The sequence below is a fragment of the Syzygium oleosum genome, unplaced genomic scaffold (assembly GCF_021117445.2).
Source record: "Syzygium oleosum isolate NSW1041296 unplaced genomic scaffold, Sole_v2.1 Sole_v2.04, whole genome shotgun sequence".
Lineage (NCBI taxonomy): Eukaryota > Viridiplantae > Streptophyta > Magnoliopsida > Myrtales > Myrtaceae > Syzygium > Syzygium oleosum.
In genome coordinates, this window is record NW_026607488.1 from 642,598 (window position 1) to 663,335 (window position 20,738).

The 20,738-nt window shown below is 39.0% G+C and overlaps 1 protein-coding gene across 1 annotated transcript; it reads left to right on the top strand.

The window, feature by feature from the left end:
• Nucleotides 1–14,450: 14,450 nt before the first annotated feature.
• LOC115666306 (beta-galactosidase-like) lies at nt 14,451–20,104 on the top strand. Its single transcript, XM_056311030.1, has 18 exons — nt 14,451–14,942; nt 15,052–15,147; nt 15,281–15,393; nt 15,496–15,562; nt 15,663–15,755; nt 15,937–16,080; nt 16,602–16,690; nt 16,786–16,891; nt 17,055–17,142; nt 17,417–17,535; nt 17,641–17,802; nt 17,942–18,114; nt 18,221–18,330; nt 18,435–18,544; nt 18,640–18,750; nt 19,042–19,152; nt 19,238–19,443; nt 19,524–20,104. The coding sequence occupies exons 1-18, from the start codon at nt 14,760–14,762 to the stop codon at nt 19,636–19,638; spliced, it is 2,196 nt and encodes a 731-aa protein (XP_056167005.1). The 5' UTR covers nt 14,451–14,759; the 3' UTR covers nt 19,639–20,104.
• The last annotated feature ends 634 nt before the right edge of the window (nt 20,105–20,738 follow it).

A 20,738-nucleotide genomic window follows, 5' to 3' on the forward strand; every position in this document is an offset into this window, starting at 1 on the left:
GCAAAGGAGCCAAGCATGATGGAGCTCTGTGGGTATTACTGGATTTTGCAAACAAGTTGGTACCATCGGGATTGGATATCAGAGTGCCCTCGCGGCCTTTGGTAAGGAGTCAACCCTCATAACCGGGCAAGGGCCGCCCTCGCCCAGTCATCGGCAAATCTCACTAGCCACAATGAAAAAAAAAAAAGAAAAAAGAAAAAAATAATAACAATTTATAAAAAAATTCAATTTTTGTCCACCTCACTGCTGGTTGTGCCACGTGGACGGCCGTCTCCATATCAATGATTTCCAATCAAAATTGACAGGATGGACTCAATTGGCATAAACGCAAAAGGTCGAGAACTAAATTTGTCAATTGAAAGGTTTAAGACTTTTTTGGTACTTTCCCCTGCAATTATGTCTCCATTTTATCATTTTAGGGTTTTAAATGCACGCCATAAGCAAAATTTATATAAGTCGAATATGCACTACCATTATTATTTATTATACATACTATGCAAAAGAAGTCTTACGAAAAAAATCTTCTATTTAGGGATCTTGCATTCATTTCTCCGAACAAATTGGGTGGACAGCCCCAGATTCTAAGTAAATACAAAAAAAAAAAAAAAAAAAAGAGAAAAAGAACAGGCCTAAGCAGAGAGCTTGTTTTCTGAATGGCTAGGGGATGAGATAGATCTACTTTGACTTCATATGTTTGAAAGTGTCATACAATGTCTAAAGTTGTTAATAGGGCTGCTTTAAATTTACAACGGCACCTATCTATGCCAACATAAGATTAAGGTCCCAGAAATCTCGTAAGAAGTTGCAGCTCGCATCTGCGACCGACGTTTCCTAAAAGTTAGCTTCAGAGTTTCGGGTATTCAAAACTATTTGTGAATTTTAGACACGTTATCAATTCACCAAACACTTCCAAAAGAGTGAAAAACATCTCTTGAAATGAACTCTTTGCATATCTAGTTGAAGGGGGACTAGAAGAACCATGAAGGGACCGCGGAAAGCAATCGCTAAATCACACGAACCACGACGAGAATGGTTGTGTTTCTGTGTGTTGTCCATGCGTTGGTTTAGGCTTTAGCAAGATGCAAACTCCAGTCGTTTGGGGCAATTTTCCAAAGTGTGTTTTTGTACATTGACGAGGTCCTCAGAAGGGGAGCAACCTCGGCCCATTAAGGATCATTTGGGACTAATTTGGGCCTCCAAGTCTTCATTCTCAAGAAGAGAGCTAGCTAGCCTTTCAATTCGAAGTGATAGTCACTAGGACTTTGCATTCGATTGTACACTCTAGTGGGCCCTTTAGGGTTTCTTGGCTGACAAGTCGTCCTCCTCAGATAGCAACAAAGGCACTCTGAGAGGAAAAATTCGAGCCAAGCAAAAGATGATAGCGGGACGAGTTGAGCACATCACGAGTCGCGCTCGACAGGTAGTTTTCGTTTCGGCTATCTTTTTATTCATGGACAATTAACTGAGTATGAAGAAGGTCTAGAGGATATGTGAGACTGACTCACGAACGGACGGAATGGAAGAGTTGTTTTTTTCTTTTTTTTCATTGTGGCCAGCAAGGGTTGTACTCGTCGAATCTGGCGAGGGTCTTCGACCCTCGTGGCCTGAGCTAGGGCTTGGCAGCCCTCGTCCACTGCCGGCAATGGCTTGGGTGAGGGCCGCGAACCTTGTCCGCTGCCACTAGTAGTTAGCAAGGGCTCGTAGGCCCTCGCTCGGTGTCCACAATGAAAAGAAAAAGTCAAAAAATTTAAAGAAAAAGTATTAAGAAATTATTAAATCTGTCCGCGTCAGCGCCGGCCATGCCATGTAGGATGGCTAGCATTCATGTTAGCAATTTCAGACCAAAATTGACCTGGTGGACTCACTCAATTGGCACAAATACAAAAGGTTTATGATTAAATTGATCAAATCGAAAGGTTTAGGACTGAATCGGTACCAATACGACAGATATGGGACCTTTTTGATAATTTTCCCAACAATTGGATAATGCAGCTTATGTGTCCCGAGTCGATCCACATCGTTGTCACATTGAGCATAGCAATGAAGGGTAACATCATGAGATGCAGCCGCAGTTCTCCTGGAGAATAAGCGTACATGAATCGTCGTCCCTTCTGTGTCAAGCTCATCCTCTTATGCGCATAATCTTTTGTTGTTGGAGAGATAAGGAATCGGTCCGAACGGGTGACTAGGAACGATTTGAGCTGTCTGGTTTTTCTCTTCTTATCCTTTTTGAAAAGATGGAGAAGTTCCCAAGCAATGGCAAATCCTTCAAAGCAAACCGTTGCTGACTAACTAATCCAATCCGATAACCGCCATGCTTGTCGCTTTCTGCAAACCTCTGATGGGCAGATCAGATGGGGATTGTGATCTTTGTTTGGGCTGATGGATGTTCCACGTTTCTTGTCCCCACAGAACAACTTGGATGTTTTTTAGATTCGTTTTGCCTTGGCAAGGTCGTGTTTAGGTCGGCTTTCAAGTACCGGACTAAATCCACCTCTTGTTGGGACCAAAAGATTCACGATGAAATGTTTCCTCAAAGCTTGACCCCGTGCTATGTGATCAAGTATCAATCGAATTTAAGACTTCACGCTTCTCGAATATTTTACATTAGAGATGTGTATATATCTAGGAGATTCTACATATCTCCTTTGAAGATCCATAACAATAAGGAATATGCGCAATCAAGAGAAATATCCGCATAAAACTTAAAGGATACGGAGAATTATTGAAGATATGTAGGATTTCCTAAATATTTCTTAAACATTTCAAATTATAGTTCTTTTCAATATTTTAAATGTTGGCAAAGAAAAAGAGCACTTGGAAAGTTGGTCTAGTAGGAAACCCTTACTTTTTTTTTCTGAGACATAAATCTTCTCAATTTACAAAGCAAATTACAGTTTTGATATAACCGAATTCAAAGCTGTTTTTTTTCTTTTTCATAGCAACTGGCACATCTCATCGACCACTCATTTCCTTGTTGATGTGCCGTGAGTCCTTTTGTCTGGGAACAAGACGACAAGTTCTTTTGAAAACAACGTGGGTATCTCAATTAGCAATATCTAAAGATTATGTTTATTTCGCAAAAAATGAATAATTTAAAAAATATTTTCGTAAAATAATAGTTTATATCGGTTGAAATAATTAGTTATCGAAAAATAATTTCATTATCAATATTAATTTATGTCTCAAAAATTTTCATGAATATTTTTCTTTTGTCCATTTTTGTTTGCGTTAAAAATAATTGTTCTTAGAAAAATATTTTTCAAATCGCTCATTTTTCGAGAAAGAAACGGATGGCTCCGAACTATACTTTCTAGTATTCACATTGTTAGGCCGTCTGAATACCTTTTTTTTGTCATTGATCCAAGAGAATCGTGAGCTTTATGTCGTTCAATCCACCGTCACCAATATAACAACTCTCTTCAGCAACCAGAGCTCATAAGTATGGAAGATAAGATGAACCATTTGTCCTTTGGTGGTTGGGGAAGATATTAATTTTTTTTTTGTATAGATTGATATTGACATGGGTTTGGTCTCAATGTCAACAAACAAAAGCAATGTTGAGTATGATGTAGGAAGGCTCATGAGTTAGAGAAAATATACTTTTTTACCACCAAGATGATTGGCCTATGTATGTGTTATTCTCAAGTTATTTCGAGAAGTCTTTAGTCCGAGGTTATGTTCCCATTCGTCGTCAATCTCGAGAAATCTCGGTTCATCAATAAAGGATACGCGAACTCGGGAAGCCTCCGATTTTGCGTTGCACTTATATTGTGGCGGGGCTATTGTAACGAGCATGTCCTTCTGGGCAGTAGTTATGGCTTAGTTCAAGCATTTTATAAAGTGGCATAAAATTCCAATTGTGAGACCCAAAGGGTTGTCAATGTTGATCGTTCAATCTTACCTATTCAAGCAACATAAGCATAAGATATAATAGCCATACCGTGATGACGAGATATCACCAAATCAGTCAATTGTTTGTTCATGTACTTCACTACGCGTGCCATGGGATTCCCTTAGGATACTCATTGGGTATACGAATTAAGCAATATTTAAATAACCCCCCCACGAGTTGGCATAGTTTGTTATGGATATTGAGGGATTTCCAACTCGAAACTGAAAGTAATTCGTTCTGATCTTATTAAGCCTCGGCTTAACCAGTTCATATATAGCATTTGCAAAGTGTTTCGTAGGCCTCAAGGTAACCAAATCTCCATGCCCGTGCCCTCGGATTATAAAAAGAAAAAAAAAAGGGATATTTAAGTGATTTTCGTGTAGATCTTAAATGCACTTTGTGAAGTTCCCGAATATGAAAGTTTGTAATCCATCCTCGTGATATATTCATTAATGTTCTAAAAATCGAATATTACTTTTCAAGTAAGGCCAAAAAATGTCTTTAGCATAATCATTACCATGATCCTAACTAAAGTATGGTGATACTACAAAGAAGGAGCCAGCTTCTCTCTCCTTAAGAGAAGAAAAAATGTTTCTTCAGTTGGGAAACTGGTTGGTGGGCAAGTGCAATGAGAAGTGCAGCAATTTGCCAATGGGTCACCAAAACTTATCTCTTATGGACCTTTCGGGGGATGTGTAATGTAATTGGTGGCTAAGTGGTTGAACCAAAACCAATGCCCATCAGCTTCAATGTCAACAGAGAAAACTGCTGTTTACTGACCATAGAACTACTCCAAGATAAGCAAACTTTGAAGAGGCTTATCTGCTGATAGGTCAAAGTCAAAAACTCTCCACTGAGCAATATTGTTAATTAAGAAATCTTGGAGTTCGTTAAGGCTTCTGTTAAGGAACCTAATTCCCATTATGAAAGCACTAATCAATGAGGCAATGATGGTGTCATTCACTAGACAAAACTTCCCCGTGAATGCTATCGTTCATTAAACGGAAAGTTTAAATTTGGGATAGGTACCACGTAGTAGCATGACACGTTTCTTAGTCACCATTGCCATCATCAGAAGCTGACCAATTTTCACTTTTGAATGTGACTAATAAGATGCTAATTGATGAGCTTCTAGTAGGGGGGGAAATCGGGTAGGCTATGACGAGAGATTTGGTATCAATTTCCTCGTTCGTCCGTACCGCGACATTATGGGCACGACGATTAAGAAAAAAAGAACCAATCGGATACGGGTCGTTGTCCTCGTGGTTCGTCAATCATCAGTTACAGTCAGTTCCTAAAGGATTATCAAAACAAATATATTCTCTCATTTCGATAGATTATACTCGTATTCTTACAATCGCATTCTTGAAAAGAGAGTTTATTTCTCTTTTATGTCACCTATTAAATATGTTTTCAAGAAATCAGAAATTTTTAAAAAAAATTATTAATATTTTCTGAAAACCAATAGCCCTCTCAAACAAGGGTGTAGCTAAACTTTTTTTTTATTTTATTTTTCAATGACAAGTGTAGCTAACCATGTTTTGTTTTTGCCTTATCCAACCGCCACCATGTTGGCCCCATCGATTGGCCATGAGTCATTCTATAATTTTTTTATCCAATGAAACATCTGTATCCGTTCGCTATCGAAAACGTTGAAAGCCGGCCAACTTCATGTGGAAGTAACCCATATTTTGTTTGGAGAATCTATTCTTTCACATAAAATATGAAAAATGAGTTTAAAAAATTTTCAAATAATTTTACAAAATCTGCCAAACTCAGACTTTCACTATTTTCTTTTTTTCTGAAAGACGTAGCATGGCCGGCCAATTTTTATCTTTTTATTTTTTTTTATACTTCGTCTTGAAAGTAGAAACCTCACGCCCTCGTTTCAAAAAGGAAAAGAAGAGATAAATAAAATGTTGAAGCAATGATATAGAAAACAAAAGTTTCGTACGAACCCACCTGCGCATGGCCGAGTTGGTGGGCGCTTTCCTTCCCTCCTCAGAGGTTCTGGGTTCGAATCCCCGCTTGGTTCTGTAATTTAAGTGGGGGGCCCTGGCGGTGGATTGCTGGGCTAGTCTCCCCCGAAGTATAGGCGCCCCGATTACCTGAGCTGGCTCGTCCGCGGAGAATGGTGGCGGATTCTCAGTTACAAGAAAAAAAAAAAAACAAAACAAAAGTTTTGTGCGTTGATATCAAGCCCGAGTTGTTGGGAACAGTTAGCTGCTCGTGACGGTGCATGTTATTTTTAGGGTTTCGATCGATGATGATGCTTCGATACTCGTTGCAATGAACTTGATTTTGTCGCTGTCGCATGGTAACGATCGGTCACCAAAACACAAATTCTTCTTTCTTTATAAATCCAATCAGAGGAAAAATGAGGTCGAAAATGACATTTTGTGGGTCCAAATTGGAGAAATAGTCACGCCTAAAGAAGAGGGGGGCAAATGGGGTTTTTAATGAAAAAAAAATAGCACAAAAATTATTAAATAGGCTGATCCACACCAGCATATGTTGAATTGTATTGGGTGCATTTAATTAATATGATAGTGATCTATACACGTCTCCGCACCCAAAAGAATGGAGTCAATCTAGTCGGGTATACAAAATTGAGGAAAATTGTCCAATTAGTCCTAAACATTTTGTACGGATGTCAATTCAGTTCTAAATTTTCCAAATTTACTCCTAAACCTGTATGAAGTTATAATGTAATCATCCCAGTCAATTTTTTTGTCGAAAATAGCTAACATGGTGGTCCAGTTATCGTTGGTCGTCCTACTTGCCATGTTGTCATATCAATAATTTCCGGCGAAAATTAGTCGGAATGACTATATTGGAAAAAAAAAAAACTTATAAAACAAGAAGGCATGACACGCGCATGATTGCTTCGCCAAAACTTTATTCATTGATGGGTGCTCGATCGGATTTCTATTTCGCTATTATTGTTAGAGCCGAGATCAGATAGTATTGCGAGTCAAATTGCACAAACTTTGTGCCATGGGTTAAATTTCAATCTTCTTCTAAAAGTTTTCAGCCATACCTCATCGGTTCAACATTAGCCAAACTTTGCCACTTTTAGGTTACTTATACTGATGAAAATTTTAAAAGGGCCAATCACGAAATAGTTAGGCAATCTTTCAACTAATGAATTATTGCACTTAAACTAATTGTGAGTTGGAGAAAAATTTGGGATTTGGATTAGATCGATAGCCAATCAAGAAGTCACTTTTATCAATACGTGGCCCCCGCATCCATTACAATATCCGTTTTGGCCATTTTGCATGGATTTGGTAGAGCGTGATGTCGTTCTCTTTTGCATGAGGACATCAGGGGAGGAATCGCTAAACATCAATTGATTTCATTGCATGAAAGCAACAATTGATGTGAGAAAGATAGGTTCGATGCCGCCATGTCCCCCGTCCAAATTCATCAATCGGGCATCGAAGTTCGATCGGCCTGAAAGCAACTGAAAAGCCGACCGCTCGCCCTTCATCGAAATTCATCTTGCATCCCTGCGATGATCTCTACTTGACAAATTACTAAATTGTTTCGCGAATACATTTACGATTGTACGAATATGTGGAGAAAATGGAGTGATGCATGTGATGATAGTACTAAGTAGTGATTGGACTTCAATGAAAATGAAAATTAGAAGCTTTTGAAGATAAGCAACGTCCAATCGACCGGCCATTCCAAGTGGATTTTGCGTGAGGTTTTTAAACTTCGCGGGCTTAGGTGGACCCAAGCACCAACAAAGTCGATAGACTTTGGAGCAAATGGCGCCCTTCCTTTCCTTTCTTTTCTTTTTGTTTTATAATAACACTTTTCTATTTTCAAAGCAAAAAAAAAAACAATAAATTCGGTTTTTCTCATTGTGATCTTAGAGATTTTAAACATTCCGTTACGATTAAGGATGAGCATCGACCCAAGTAAGGACCGGAACCTGCTGAACTAGGTAGATTTTCGACGGGCAGAAATAGTTTCCCATTTCAAGTTGGTTCCACCGTAGATCGATCTCAAAACTGTTTTGGTACTGTTTGGAAAAGCCAAGAAAAAAGATAATCTGACTCAAATTTGCAAAAAAAACATATTAAAGATGTTGTTCGACTTAACTACTTTAAGCATTTCCCATCCATGGTATAGTCAATACTCTCGGAAAGGTCGCTCTTACCCGAATCCAAAATTCGGGAAACTTATTGGGTTCGGGTAGGCTCGTCTTCGTTTTTTAGTCCAAAACCACGGGATTTAGCTTCTAATACTGCTGAACAATTAGTATTACCATGTTCCTATTCTTCATTCCATTCAAAACCCAGAGGAAATTTAGGATACCTTAGTGAAGAAAATAGTTAGGTAACATTAAATATTATCTCTTGAATATTTTTTAGTACTCTTTTTTTGTATTTTCTTACCCAAAAGTAAAGATGGTTTTAGAACGATAGACCAAAGAATCGCCAAAGCCAATCCAATTTTCACGTGAACCGAAGGTTTTTGACTCTCCACGACACTACAAACGTCCGGAAAAGTAAAATAGAAACAGAGGCATAAAAATGAAAAATAAAAAAATTCGCGAGAAATTATTTTCCACGTGGCCAAACACGAGCCGCGCGGGGCCCGCTTTTCCGCCAACGTGGACTAGCTAGATGAACGTCCTTATGTCCTTTTTAAATGGCCGACGATGAGATCAGATTTTATTTAATTTGTGCTGTTTAGGAATTAGGGTGATGAGAGAGTATTGTATTTGTTTTAATCATTTCATGGTTTTTGGATATCGTAATTGTACAATATTATATAATGCATGATTATTGCCAACAAGAGAATTATAAATTAGAAATTGGATGAGCTTTTTTAATTTTAAATGATTTAATTATTATTTTTTTCGTACGCGCTTTAGCTGCATGACAATTGACGAGAGAGCAACAGCCTCCTAACCCCTTTTTGGAACCAACAATATTCTAATCTTCGTACACATTATTGTAATTTTTTTTTTCAACGACACAGATGTTGACCGATTAATAAATAAGTTAATAAATAAATGGAAAGCAAAAAAACTAGGCTATTGACACACCAAACAGCTTGTAAACGAGGTAAGAATTGAAAATGAGTTTTAATCAGGTGGAAAATGAATGTCATTCGCTGTTGTATCTGCCTAAACCTAATCAAGCAAAGACGCGCGGGATTTTCGCGATAATTATCGTCTCTTTACCTTAATATTTGCACAACAAAAACACTGGACTGTGTTTTCGTGCATGAAAAGTGCTACACCGACCTGTCAGATTTCCCGAACTTGACTATATGCTGTTTTCCTTAGCGTTGCAGTCGGACAGCATCACGGGTCAAATTAGCCAAGCGGTTGTATCACGAGTTAAATTATCGCTCTTCTTATTATCGTCATTTTCAGTCGTATCTCATCGGGTCTCGAGATAACTAGGTTTCCACGCCCATGTTGTTCGATTATAAGATAAAGGGAACGTTCAAATAATTTTCAAGGGATCTGAAATGCACTCGTGAGGATTCCAAATACGACGGTTCGTAGTTCAATCGGCACGAGATGTTCATCGATGTTTTAAAAAATCGAATATACCGAGGTTGGTAAATGTCTTTAGGATGATCATTAACATGATCCTACCTAATGTAATGTGGTACTTCAAGAGCAAAGCCCAATCAAGTGTCGATCTGCTTCAATGTCAAACAGAGAAAGCTGCTGCCTACTGACCACACATAACGAATCAAGATGGCTTATCTGTTGATGGGTCAAAAACCCCCAACTAATTAACTGTGTTAATCAAGAAACTGGAGTTCGTTAAAGCTTCTGTTGAGGAGGAACCTAATCCCCCTTTCGAAGCACTAATCAAAGAGGCAATGATGGTGTCCTCCTCGTTTTATAGTTTAGTTCTAAACCTGTTAACAATTTGCCAATTTAGTCTTTCCGATCAATTTTGATCGGAAATCGTTGACGTGGCAGTTTAGTTAGCATCACGGCCGGCGCTGACATGGATAATTTTTGTATTTTTTTTAATTTTATGAACTATTTTTCTTTTCTTTTTTTCTTTTTACATGTCAGCACCAGCTACGCCACGTAGGACGGTCAGCGTTGACCAGATCGTCACGTCAACGGTTTCCGGCAAAAATTAGCTTGAAGGACTAAATTGGCAAATCATCAAAAGGTTTAGGACTAAATTGACAAAATTAAAAGGTGTAGGACTAAATTGGCAAGTTATCAAAAAGTTTAGGACTAATTTGACACAATTGAAAGGCGCAATCGAAAGGTTTATGACTGAATTGGCCGCGGTACAATAGGTTTAAAACTTTATGAATAATTTTCTCCACATTACGGGCATGACGATTGAGAAAACCGGTCGAATAAGGGTCGTTCTCGTCACGACTCGCTCGCGCTTATCCGCGTCTACAGAAGGAGAGATTCGTCGACCATTAGTCAAGATCGATCTCTAAGAATCATCAAAAACCTTTAATGTTCCGTCCCGTTTTGGGAACGAGAACGGCTCACAAATCATTTGGGAGTTTGATAGGGATTGGATTAGATCAATGACCAATCGACAAGTCACTCCATCATTACGTGGCAACACTCATCCACAACAAGATGGAATTTTTGGGCCATTTCGTCTGAATTTGGCAGCGTGGATGTTTGTTCTCTTTTGGAATAACGGCACAAATAATTATTGAATTTTGATTTAATATGCAATTTACTCCTTGAACTTTAGCCTAATATTCAATACAGTCCTTAAACTTTTAATTTGTCCAATGTTCAATTGAACATTTTCATATAGTTCAATTGAACATTTTCATATAGTTCAAGGACTAAATTGAACATGTACCAGAAGTCTAGGGACCACATGAACAAATTAAAAGTTCAAGGGCCACATTGAATATTAGGCTAAAGTTCAAGGACTATATTAAATAAATCAAAAGTTTATGGAGTAAATTACACATTTAGCCAAAGTTCAAGGACTGTTTGTATTATTTTCCCTTCTCTTTTTTGCATGGGGGACATCGTAGGAAGGTCCGCTAACATCAATTGTGTTTTTTGTTGTGTGAAAGCAATTGTTGTGAGAAAGATGGGCTTGATATTGCGCCATATCCTTCTGTCCATTCTATCAAATTGGGCACCAAAGTGATTGGACAAAAGGCAAATTGGCCGGTTACAATCTGGAAAGCCGACCGCTCCGCTTTTACGTAATCTGAAAATGCTTCGTGTACGCGATGAGCGACCGTTTAATTTCTATATCGAAATTCATCTGCAACGCTTGTATGATTCGCATACGATGATCTCTACGTCCTTCCTTATATGATGTGCAAATTATTATGTAGTTCTAGAGATGCACGTATGAGTAGTAGACTCTATTCTTGTATGTGTTCTGCAAATATGGGGAGAAAATGGAATAATGATTCATGTCGCCCTTTTCTCTCCTCCTACAACAAGCAGATTTAGCTCTAATTGAATCGAACCTTTTCTTTCTTTTTTTTCTAATTTGTATGATTCGATTGTTTTTATTATTTTCTCATACGCAGTTTATAAATATTTTTCAGAAAAAGTCACCTATACCCAATTCAAAATTTTAAGAATCTATTAGGTACGGGTAATCTTTTCGATTCGACTCGATGAATCGGACCACCTAACTACTCATTAAGAAAGGATCGTCTTCGCGTGTGAGTCCAAAACTGCAAGATTAAGCTTCTAATGCTGCTTAACAACTGGCATCACCATGCTCCTGTTCTTCAATTCATTCAAAACCCAGAGGAAATTCAGGATACCTAGTTGAAGAAAATAGTTAGGTAAAATTGCATTTTATGGTCATTTTGAAAAATATATTTATCGATTTTTTTTAGTTCTCTTTTTGTATTTTCTTACTCAAAAGTCAAATGGAAGACCAAGATTGTCACATGAACCGACGGCTTTTTGACTCTCCACAACACACGCGTGGAAAAGTAATATACAAAGAGGCATAAAAATGAAATAAAAATTCATGAAAATTGATTTTTCCAAGTGGCCAAATATTGGGACCCACTTTTTCTATCTGACGTGGATTAGATTTATGCCCTCTTAAATGGTCAAGATCAAGATTAAATTTTAATCAATTTGTGATGTTCAGTTATTAGGGTAATGAGGAGAGCATTTTTAATCATTTCATGGTCTGTGGATACGTAATGTGTTATATTATATAGTTCATGATTATATGCCAAGAAGAAAAAAATTATATATTAGAAATTGGATAAGCCTTTTATTTTATATGCAAATTATTTAATTAATATTTTCATTTTCTACGTGCTTTAGCTGCATGACAAGAACGCAGGGAGCCTCCTAATCACTTTTTGGGAACCAATATTTTAAATGGGTAGATGTTGACTGATTAGTGGAACGAGTCAAAAGCAAGAACTAGGCTATTAACACGCTAATCCGCTTCAAAACGAGATAAGAGTTGCAAAATGAGTTTATTAGGTGAACACAGGATCTAAGGCTGTTAACACGCCAATCTGCTTCTAAACGATATAAGAATTGGCAACAAGTTTTATCGCGAATTCGCTGTCATGTATCTGCATAAGCTCTAATCGAGCAAGATGCACATGATTATCGCGATAATTATCGTTTCTTTTCCTTGATATTGTACCGGCAAAACTTAATTATTTTCGCGCATGAAAAGCGTTATACCTGACATGTCAGCCGAGTAGTCATGTTAGCAATGAAACACGGATAGCGAGGAGCTTGAATTAATCGAAATAATTACAATTAGTAGCTAATTCTTGCATGTTGAGCGATTTTTAAACCCCGTAGGTGGAAGGGAACATTCATTTCAATGAGTAAACAAAAAGAGTATGGAAGGTGCAAAAGATAGGGATTGAATTTTTAAGGAATTAATCCATCAGAATGATAATTAAGCTGCCATAATGTTCATAATAATATAGAAATCCTCCAAATTGGATAAGATCTTGTAAGATAGACATGCCAAGCAAGCAAAAATTTGATAATTAAATGGTTCCGAAGAACTTTTGAACTAATTGTGGAAAGATGTTGCTTTTAAACATTGCTAATTAAGCCACCGCAAAATGCCCTGGAAATTCTTTCGAAAGATAAGATTGTGTGAGATAGAGATGCTTACTAAGTACAATTGTGTAGGCTAATACTCACACGTGGCACGATTTCAAAGCTAATTTGGAAAACAACATGCTATTACAATTACCATCCTCTAATCAAATAACCCAAAAAGAGCAAGAAGGAGACATACATTTTATTAAGGAAATAATCCATCATATTGCTTAACTAAGCTACCACAAGATTGATAATGATCTAGAAATCCTCCAAATTTGATAAGACCCTTTGAAGATAGACATGCCAAGCAAGCCAAAACTCGTTATAATTTAATGATCTGGATGAACTTTCGAGCCAATTGAGGAAATAGTTTGCCTTTTATTGTCATAAAAAGGGTAGATATAATCTCAACCCAATAAGGAAAACAGTATATCTTCCAAAATATGAATTAGTAACATTAACATATTAAGTCTAGCCAAATACCAAAGATTAAAAATTAAAAATTAAAAATAAAATGTGGGCATGCCAACAAAGGAAAATAAAAAAGCCTAATCTTCACAAGCAGCAGACTTTCATGACTAATTACAAGTGAAAAAATTTCCATTAATATGAAAAGCAATTAATAGAAATTAGGTGCATGGTTGTAGATATCAGACATAAATAGCCTACGTGAATCTTTCGGTGTAGATTTACTTTCGGCGACGGGCGGTGGCGTCCTCTCGGAGGCTGACGTGGCGGGTCGCGATTGGGCGGTGACGGGGGGGAGAACAATGCTTGGAGTCAAAGGTACTAAACGTCGGGTCAGGTCAGGTGGTACACGGCTCTGCTGACGTGGCGGTTTGTTGACTTTCTGTCAACGGAAGAGGTTTGGCAAATTGTGGGTTGCCCATACTCAAGTATTTTGCATTTCGTGGCTGTTCCCACAAGAAATGTACTCTTTTCTGTTAGTTTCTTTTCCCTTCAAAGGCATAAAATACTTCATTTTTTTCTCCTTTTCTTCCATTATAAGTCATGATTTTTTTTTTGGTCGCCGAAGATTATGCCCCCCCCCACCGTCGCACTGGCCTACCTCGATGCTCGAAATCGTATCTCGAGATGTGTAGAACGTCGGGTATTCAAGCACTAAAAAGATACGGCGAACCCGCGTATCTTTAGACTCGTTACTCTCGCGCAGTCGGAATCTCGATACCTTAGCCAAACCAGAGCTCCGACAATAGTCGAGCAAGAACAACTTCCCAGGGCAGTACACGTTTGCAGTAAAAGAAGGGCAGTTCCAAATCGACCCGAAATTTTCGAAAAGAAGAACACACAAAACCAGAAGGGTCTAATTGAATGCTTTTGCTTTAAAACTTGATGTCAATCTGGAATACCAATTTTTTGCGGCTGCCAAAGTTACCGTGGCAGATGCAACGAGACCCCTCGCAAGGTAACCAGAAATGGACCCACGAGAGAGAAAAAGGGAGAAACCGAAACCTCCTCCCTCTTCAAAATTTTTATAAATTGGAACTGCAAGGCTTCCCTCTCTCCTGCACAAACACCAACCAAACTCTCAACCAAAACCCTCTCTCTCTAGTTCTCATTGCATTCTGAATAGCATAAAGGACAGTTGTCTTTTGCATGACCAAATCCAAAATCCCCAGCATACCAAAACCCAAACACCAACGACACATCGAACACCCCCTCATTGGTCCCTTTTCTTGATATCCAGGAGCAAGACTTGTCACTGGTTTTTCCTTGGGTTAGGCAAACATATGTCTTGAAGGGGTCGGACCTCGGGAAAGAAAGTCCATTTCCTTGGTTGGTTTGAAGAAGAGGGTCATCATGGGTTCAAAGATTCAAACGTGGAACATGATTGGAGCAAAACTGATGCTGGCATTGATGCTGCTCTCGTGGGCATCTTCAGTGTCATGCTCTGTTTCTTATGACAGAAAAGCTCTTATCATTGATGGCAAGAGGAGGATTCTCATCTCTGGTTCCATTCACTATCCCAGGAGCACGCCTGAGGTAGTGACAAACCCAATTGCAGTTCCCAACATGTCTCTTTTTACACCTTTTTTTTTTTTTCAAAAAAGAATTGTATTTCATTTGGTTTTTGGGTTTTGGGTGGTTGCAGATGTGGCCTGATCTCATATGGAAGGCAAAACAAGGAGGGTTGGATGTTATCCAAACCTATGTTTTCTGGAATGGACATGAACCTTCTCCCGGAAATGCAAGTGCAACTTATGATCTTCTTTGGATTATAACCATTTTGTTTCACCGATTATATGTTTTCCCGTTTTCTTCTTAAAATTAATGAAGTTTCTTGTTCTCTCCTTCTTTTCTTTTTCCCACCCTTTGTGCAGTATTACTTTCAGGACAGGTTTGATCTGGTTCGGTTCATCAAGCTGGTGCAACAAGCTGGTCTTTATGTTCATCTCCGGATTGGGCCTTATGTCTGCGCTGAGTGGAATTTTGGGTACCTATTCCATCGGAAAAAAATAAAAACGAAAAGCTTTTTTATGTTGCTGTGTAATTTCTAATTGATGTACTCTGTTTATTGTGCCGGTTTGTGATGCAGAGGATTCCCTGTTTGGCTGAAATATGTTCCGGGAATTGCTTTCCGGACGAACAATAAGCCATTTGAGGTTATCTATTTTCTCAAATAAATAGCCTCCTCAGTCTTTTTTCATATATCTAAACTTTTGATTCAATATTTATTAATCATTCATCAATTATTTAATGAAGGATGCAATGCAACGGTTCACGCAGAAGATAGTCAACATGATGAAGGCAGAGAGGTTGTTTCAGACCCAGGGAGGTCCAATAATATTATCTCAGGTGAGAAACGTTTTACCATTCCTAGAACCCCTTCTAGAAATTGGACCAATTCAGCTGGTTTTTTTCCTCAACAATGAAGAAAAGGTCTCTGAGAATATAGGAGATTATTTTCTGTACCTCCTTGGGATTAGATAGATGTTTTTATCTTGCTTATAGCTTGGATCCATGTGTTTGTTGACAGATAGAGAATGAAATGGGACCAGTTGAATGGGAAATTGGAGCACCAGGTAAGGCATACGCAAACTGGGCAGCAAATATGGCTGTGGGACTGGGCACTGGTGTTCCATGGGTTATGTGCAAGCAAGATGATGCTCCTGATCCTGTGGTATGCACTTTTCTGGATTTTGTCGGTTTAACTTATGTTCATATAAGATATACGTACAGATACATATAAGTTGGTAGTATGTCATCTGTTTTGTGATCAATGAGGGCCGCCTAGGCTGGTGGGGTCTCCTTAACAGTATTTTTCTCTACTTTAGGTGGCCTTTTATGGTCCTAAACAGGTCCCCGTTTTCCATATGCCATGTACTTTTAATTTTTCCTCTTCCTTATTCTTTCTTGCTCTTCATTGTTTCCTATTGAACCAGGAAACCATCTCCTCAGGTTCTTAATTCTTGTGTCCCGAAACGATAAATATGCCTCTAATCTGGTTTGGCTCAACTTTGCTTGTTTGCCTTCGTTTAAATGGCATGACAATGACGTCCGAACTTAAGAGGAATGGGTTTATCGGTACATTATAGTTGTTAAATCTTGACTTATTCATAAAAGTTATCTAAGGCTGAGTAAGACGGCTTCTAGAAAATAATTTTTCCTGTCCTTGACTTATGTTGATTCGTTATGTGACAGATTAACACCTGCAATGGCTACTACTGCGAAAATTTCAAACCAAACTCGAATAATAAACCGAAGATGTGGACTGAAGCCTGGACCGGCTGGTACGTGAAGTAGCGGATGTCTGCCCATGCTGAACTTTTCTTCCCCTGTTTCTCAGTTGTGTAGATTCAAAGTTGATTATTGTAATGATTTCCAGGTATACCGAGTTTGGGGGAGCGCTGCCTCATAGGCCAGCAGAGGATATGGCGTTCTCGGTCGCGAGGTTCATTCAGAACGGTGGTTCGTTCATCAATTACTATATGGTAATCTTGACTTCCGCAGCATCTGTGACTCTGTATCAGTCACTGGATTTTGCCTTTTCATTCTGCTGTGAATTATAATCATTAGCTAACCTCCTTTTTTGTCTCCTTTTAAACGATTGCATACTTGCTTGTTCTTTATATGGGTTTTGTTTTTTGTCTCTAGTATCACGGGGGAACCAACTTTGGCAGGACAGCTGGTGGTCCCTTCATTGCCACCAGCTATGACTATGACGCTCCTCTTGATGAATTCGGTATGTGACTTGTGAGTATAGTTAGCATCCTAGCGGGGGCAAGGCTAAATGTGCTCATGTGCCTCAATTTGTTCACTTTGAGCATTCAATGGATCTAACTATTCTAAGACTGGTAACACTGTCAGAAGTTAAATAGAGAAGAGGCAAATCTGCATCTTGCTGGTTAAACATTTTACCTTTTAAAAGTAAGTCTAGGAGTAAGTAACTCACGACATCCTATCATGGCGATTATTAGGTAATCTTCCTGACGACAGAATTCGCGAAAATGTCGCAGGTTTACTGAGGGAACCAAAATGGAGTCACTTGAGAGATTTGCACAAAGCCATTAAGCAAAGTGAATGGGCTCTAGTTTCTGCTGATCCAGCAGTGCAATCACTTGGAAGCAATCAAGAGGTTTGGTTTCTCAAGCCCCCTTAAAATGAATATGCATAAAAACGCTCTCACAGCCTTGTGGGTTGTTAATTAAACTTCTACCTGTCAAATTCTATTTTTTATTAGGCTCACGTGTTCAAAGCTGGAAGCGGTTGCGCGGCCTTCCTGGCAAACTACGACACAAAGTATTCTGTCAGAGTCAATTTCGGAAACGGGCAATATGACTTGCCGCCTTGGTCCATCAGTATTCTTCCGGACTGCAAAACTGCTGTTTACAACACTGCAAGGGTAAGGCAAAGACCATTCAGTTCCACGACATCTCGCATCAATTCTTTCTGATTTAACATGTTCCGTTACTTTCCCTTAAACAATTTTTTTTAAGAGGATTAAGTTCAAGGATGACACGATACCATCAATTTTCAAACAGGTCGGTGCACCGACTTCTCAGATCAAGATGGTGCCGGTGGGTGGATTCTCTTGGCAGTCGTACATTGAAGAAACTGTCTCTGCCTTTGGCGATGACACGACTACAAAGGATGGACTGCTCGAGCAAATTAGTCTCACTAGAGATGCTTCAGACTATTTGTGGTACACAACAGAGTGAGTGCTGTTTGCGACTTACATCTCATAAGCATTATCAGAACTTCAATAGAGTGGACTGCCATGTGCTTACAATTTTACTTTCCTGATATCTTTGATCGTTCAGCATCACGATAAGTCCGAACGAAGCATTTTTGAGGAGCGGCCAATATCCCATCCTCACCATATGGTCAGCAGGACATGCGATGCATGTTTTCGTCAATGGTGAACTCGCAGGTAGATCAATTTCTGCCTTAATCCCAAAATGCAATATCACTTCAGTACCTGAAATCTCAATACATAACATGTGTTGCTTTGGTGATTGTCTGTCCGTAATACAGGGTCAGTCTATGGATCATTAGAGAATCCAAAATTATCATATAATGATAAAGTGAAGCTGAGGGCTGGCATCAACAAACTGTCGATATTGAGTGTAGCTGTCGGGCTTCCGGTCAGTATTACCCCAATCAACATGATATTGTTAAGCTATATACAGATAAGGATCTTAACATCAGTACTTTCTCCTCTTCTGTTTCAAACATTCAGAATGTCGGCGTGCATTTTGAGACATGGAATACCGGGGTTCTTGGACCAGTCACATTGAAGGGTCTCAATTCTGGGACGTGGGACATGTCAAAATGGAAATGGTCTTACAAGGTATCTGCACTCGGTCCGCTGCTCCTTTGTTTTTCTTTGGCTTTTCATCAAAAAATTCAGCAGCAAAAGATACCATATCAAAGCAGATTCATTGTTGTTAGAACAAAAAAAAATTACAGTAAAAGTACGTTTGTGCTCAAATTTCTTGATGGTTGAGTAGTCCTGATTATCAATGGTTTGTGGATGTATATTGGTTTTAGACACGAATCATACTATGCCACAGAAGATCGAGAATAATCTGTTACGCCATCTTCATACATCAAAACCTAAATATTTGCTTTTCCTGAACAGGTCGGTCTCAAGGGCGAAAGTCTGAGTCTCAACACCCTAAGCGGTAGTGCCTCAGTTGAATGGCTTGAAGGTTCGCTGTTGGCTCAAAAGCAGCCCCTGACCTGGTACAAGGTGAAGATCGACTCCCGAAAACTTCACTCAATAATAACTGCTAGTCCCGTTTCCCTTTGAAAAACAATTCATGCTTTGTTTGCAGGCAACGTTCAATGCTCCCCCAGGACGTAGTCCATTAGCCTTGGACATGAGCAGCATGGGAAAGGGTGAGATATGGATAAATGGTCAGAGCATCGGACGCCACTGGCCTGCTTACACAGCTCGTGGCAGTTGTGGTGGCTGCAGTTATGCCGGAACTTTTGATGAGAATAAGTGCCGAAGTAATTGTGGAGAGGCTTCTCAAAGATGGTGAGAAAAGTTGAACCGCACTTTTTCTTGATAAATTTCTGTTTTGATTTGAACTCCTATTGATAAGCTTTTATTTTCAGGTACCACATTCCGAGATCGTGGTTGAAAGCCACAGGCAATCAATTGGTCATTTTTGAAGAATGGGGTGGCAACCCGACTCAGATTTCTTTGGTCCAAGCAACAAGGACTTCATAGCAGCAGAACCTCTAGATTGTTGCGGTTTATAGCTGAAATTAAGCAATTTCCGTAGTTTGCAAAATAAGTGATATGCAAGAGCACAGCGTTCATCTTCTTTTTTCAGTCTTGAGAAGCTTGTACATGCTAAGGATGCCGTTACAACTACCTAGACTTCAACAAAGGGAAGTGTGAAGTCAAGCCATACTAGCACACCATTTTGCTGAAGTCATATACAGATATACAGAGGGGGCAATAAACTGCAGAAACATGCCGGTGCATATAATCATATTGTCACTAGTTAGAAATAGCTTCGACTTCGTACCTAGTTTGTGCTACACATATGAATACAATCGAGTGGAATTTCTCACCCTTTCAAGTGTATAGATGTCGTGATTGAGTGTCTCTAGGAAGCAGGACTGCCATTTCGTTGCCTAGTTAAGAAAGACACCGAAATGCAGTGCTTGTAATAAACTGAAATTTAGTACCTTCTGCTTTTAATCTGTTCTGCCTCATATTATGGATAACTCATTTAGTTCTCTTGCCTTCTATAATTCAATATCTGGAAAATGAAGTGTATACTGGACAAAGCCACATCGCTTCCTGGTGTGGGACCCGAAATGCTAGCGTTCGAGAAAGCAAGGTGCAAGATTTCGTAGGCGGACAAACTTAAATACTATAAGTTTTGCTTATCTTTGCAAAGTTTTCATTTGGATAGCATTCCGAATGTATGATTACTAGATACATCCTAAGTCCACCAACAAAGAAAGCTGTTCCAAAATCAAGATGTAGCGTCCATATAGTCTATTACCATAACTTACATCAATGCTAGCAACCTGTTTCACCGGCCACCATGGAAACACCGAATTGAGAACACCGAAGCTGAGCTCTGTTATGATGAGCGAAGTGAAGTTCAAGAAGCTAGGCGATGGTATTAAAGTCAATAGGCCACAAAAAGCGAGATGCAGCTCAGTCAGAGATGTTTGAGCCGATGTAGTACTTTGGTTCACTCAGAACCAGCCACGGAGAGGTCCACATTGCATGGAGTAAGATACTTACAAAGAACCTTGAGCGACTATCCACATTACATTTAAACCACGGAATTCCCATGAAAGATCAAG

What these genes read in the sequence shown, in the direction of transcription:
- LOC115666306 (XM_056311030.1), top strand. Translation starts at nt 14,760, where the DNA reads ATGGGTTCAAAGATTCAAACGTGGAACATGATTGGAGCAAAACTGATG. An exon ending in GTCCAATAATATTATCTCAG is followed by an intron (nt 15,756 to 15,936) that starts GTGAGAAACGTT and finishes GTTTGTTGACAG; the next exon opens with ATAGAGAATGAAATGGGACC. An exon ending in GTGTAGCTGTCGGGCTTCCG is followed by an intron (nt 18,545 to 18,639) that starts GTCAGTATTACC and finishes TCAAACATTCAG; the next exon opens with AATGTCGGCGTGCATTTTGA.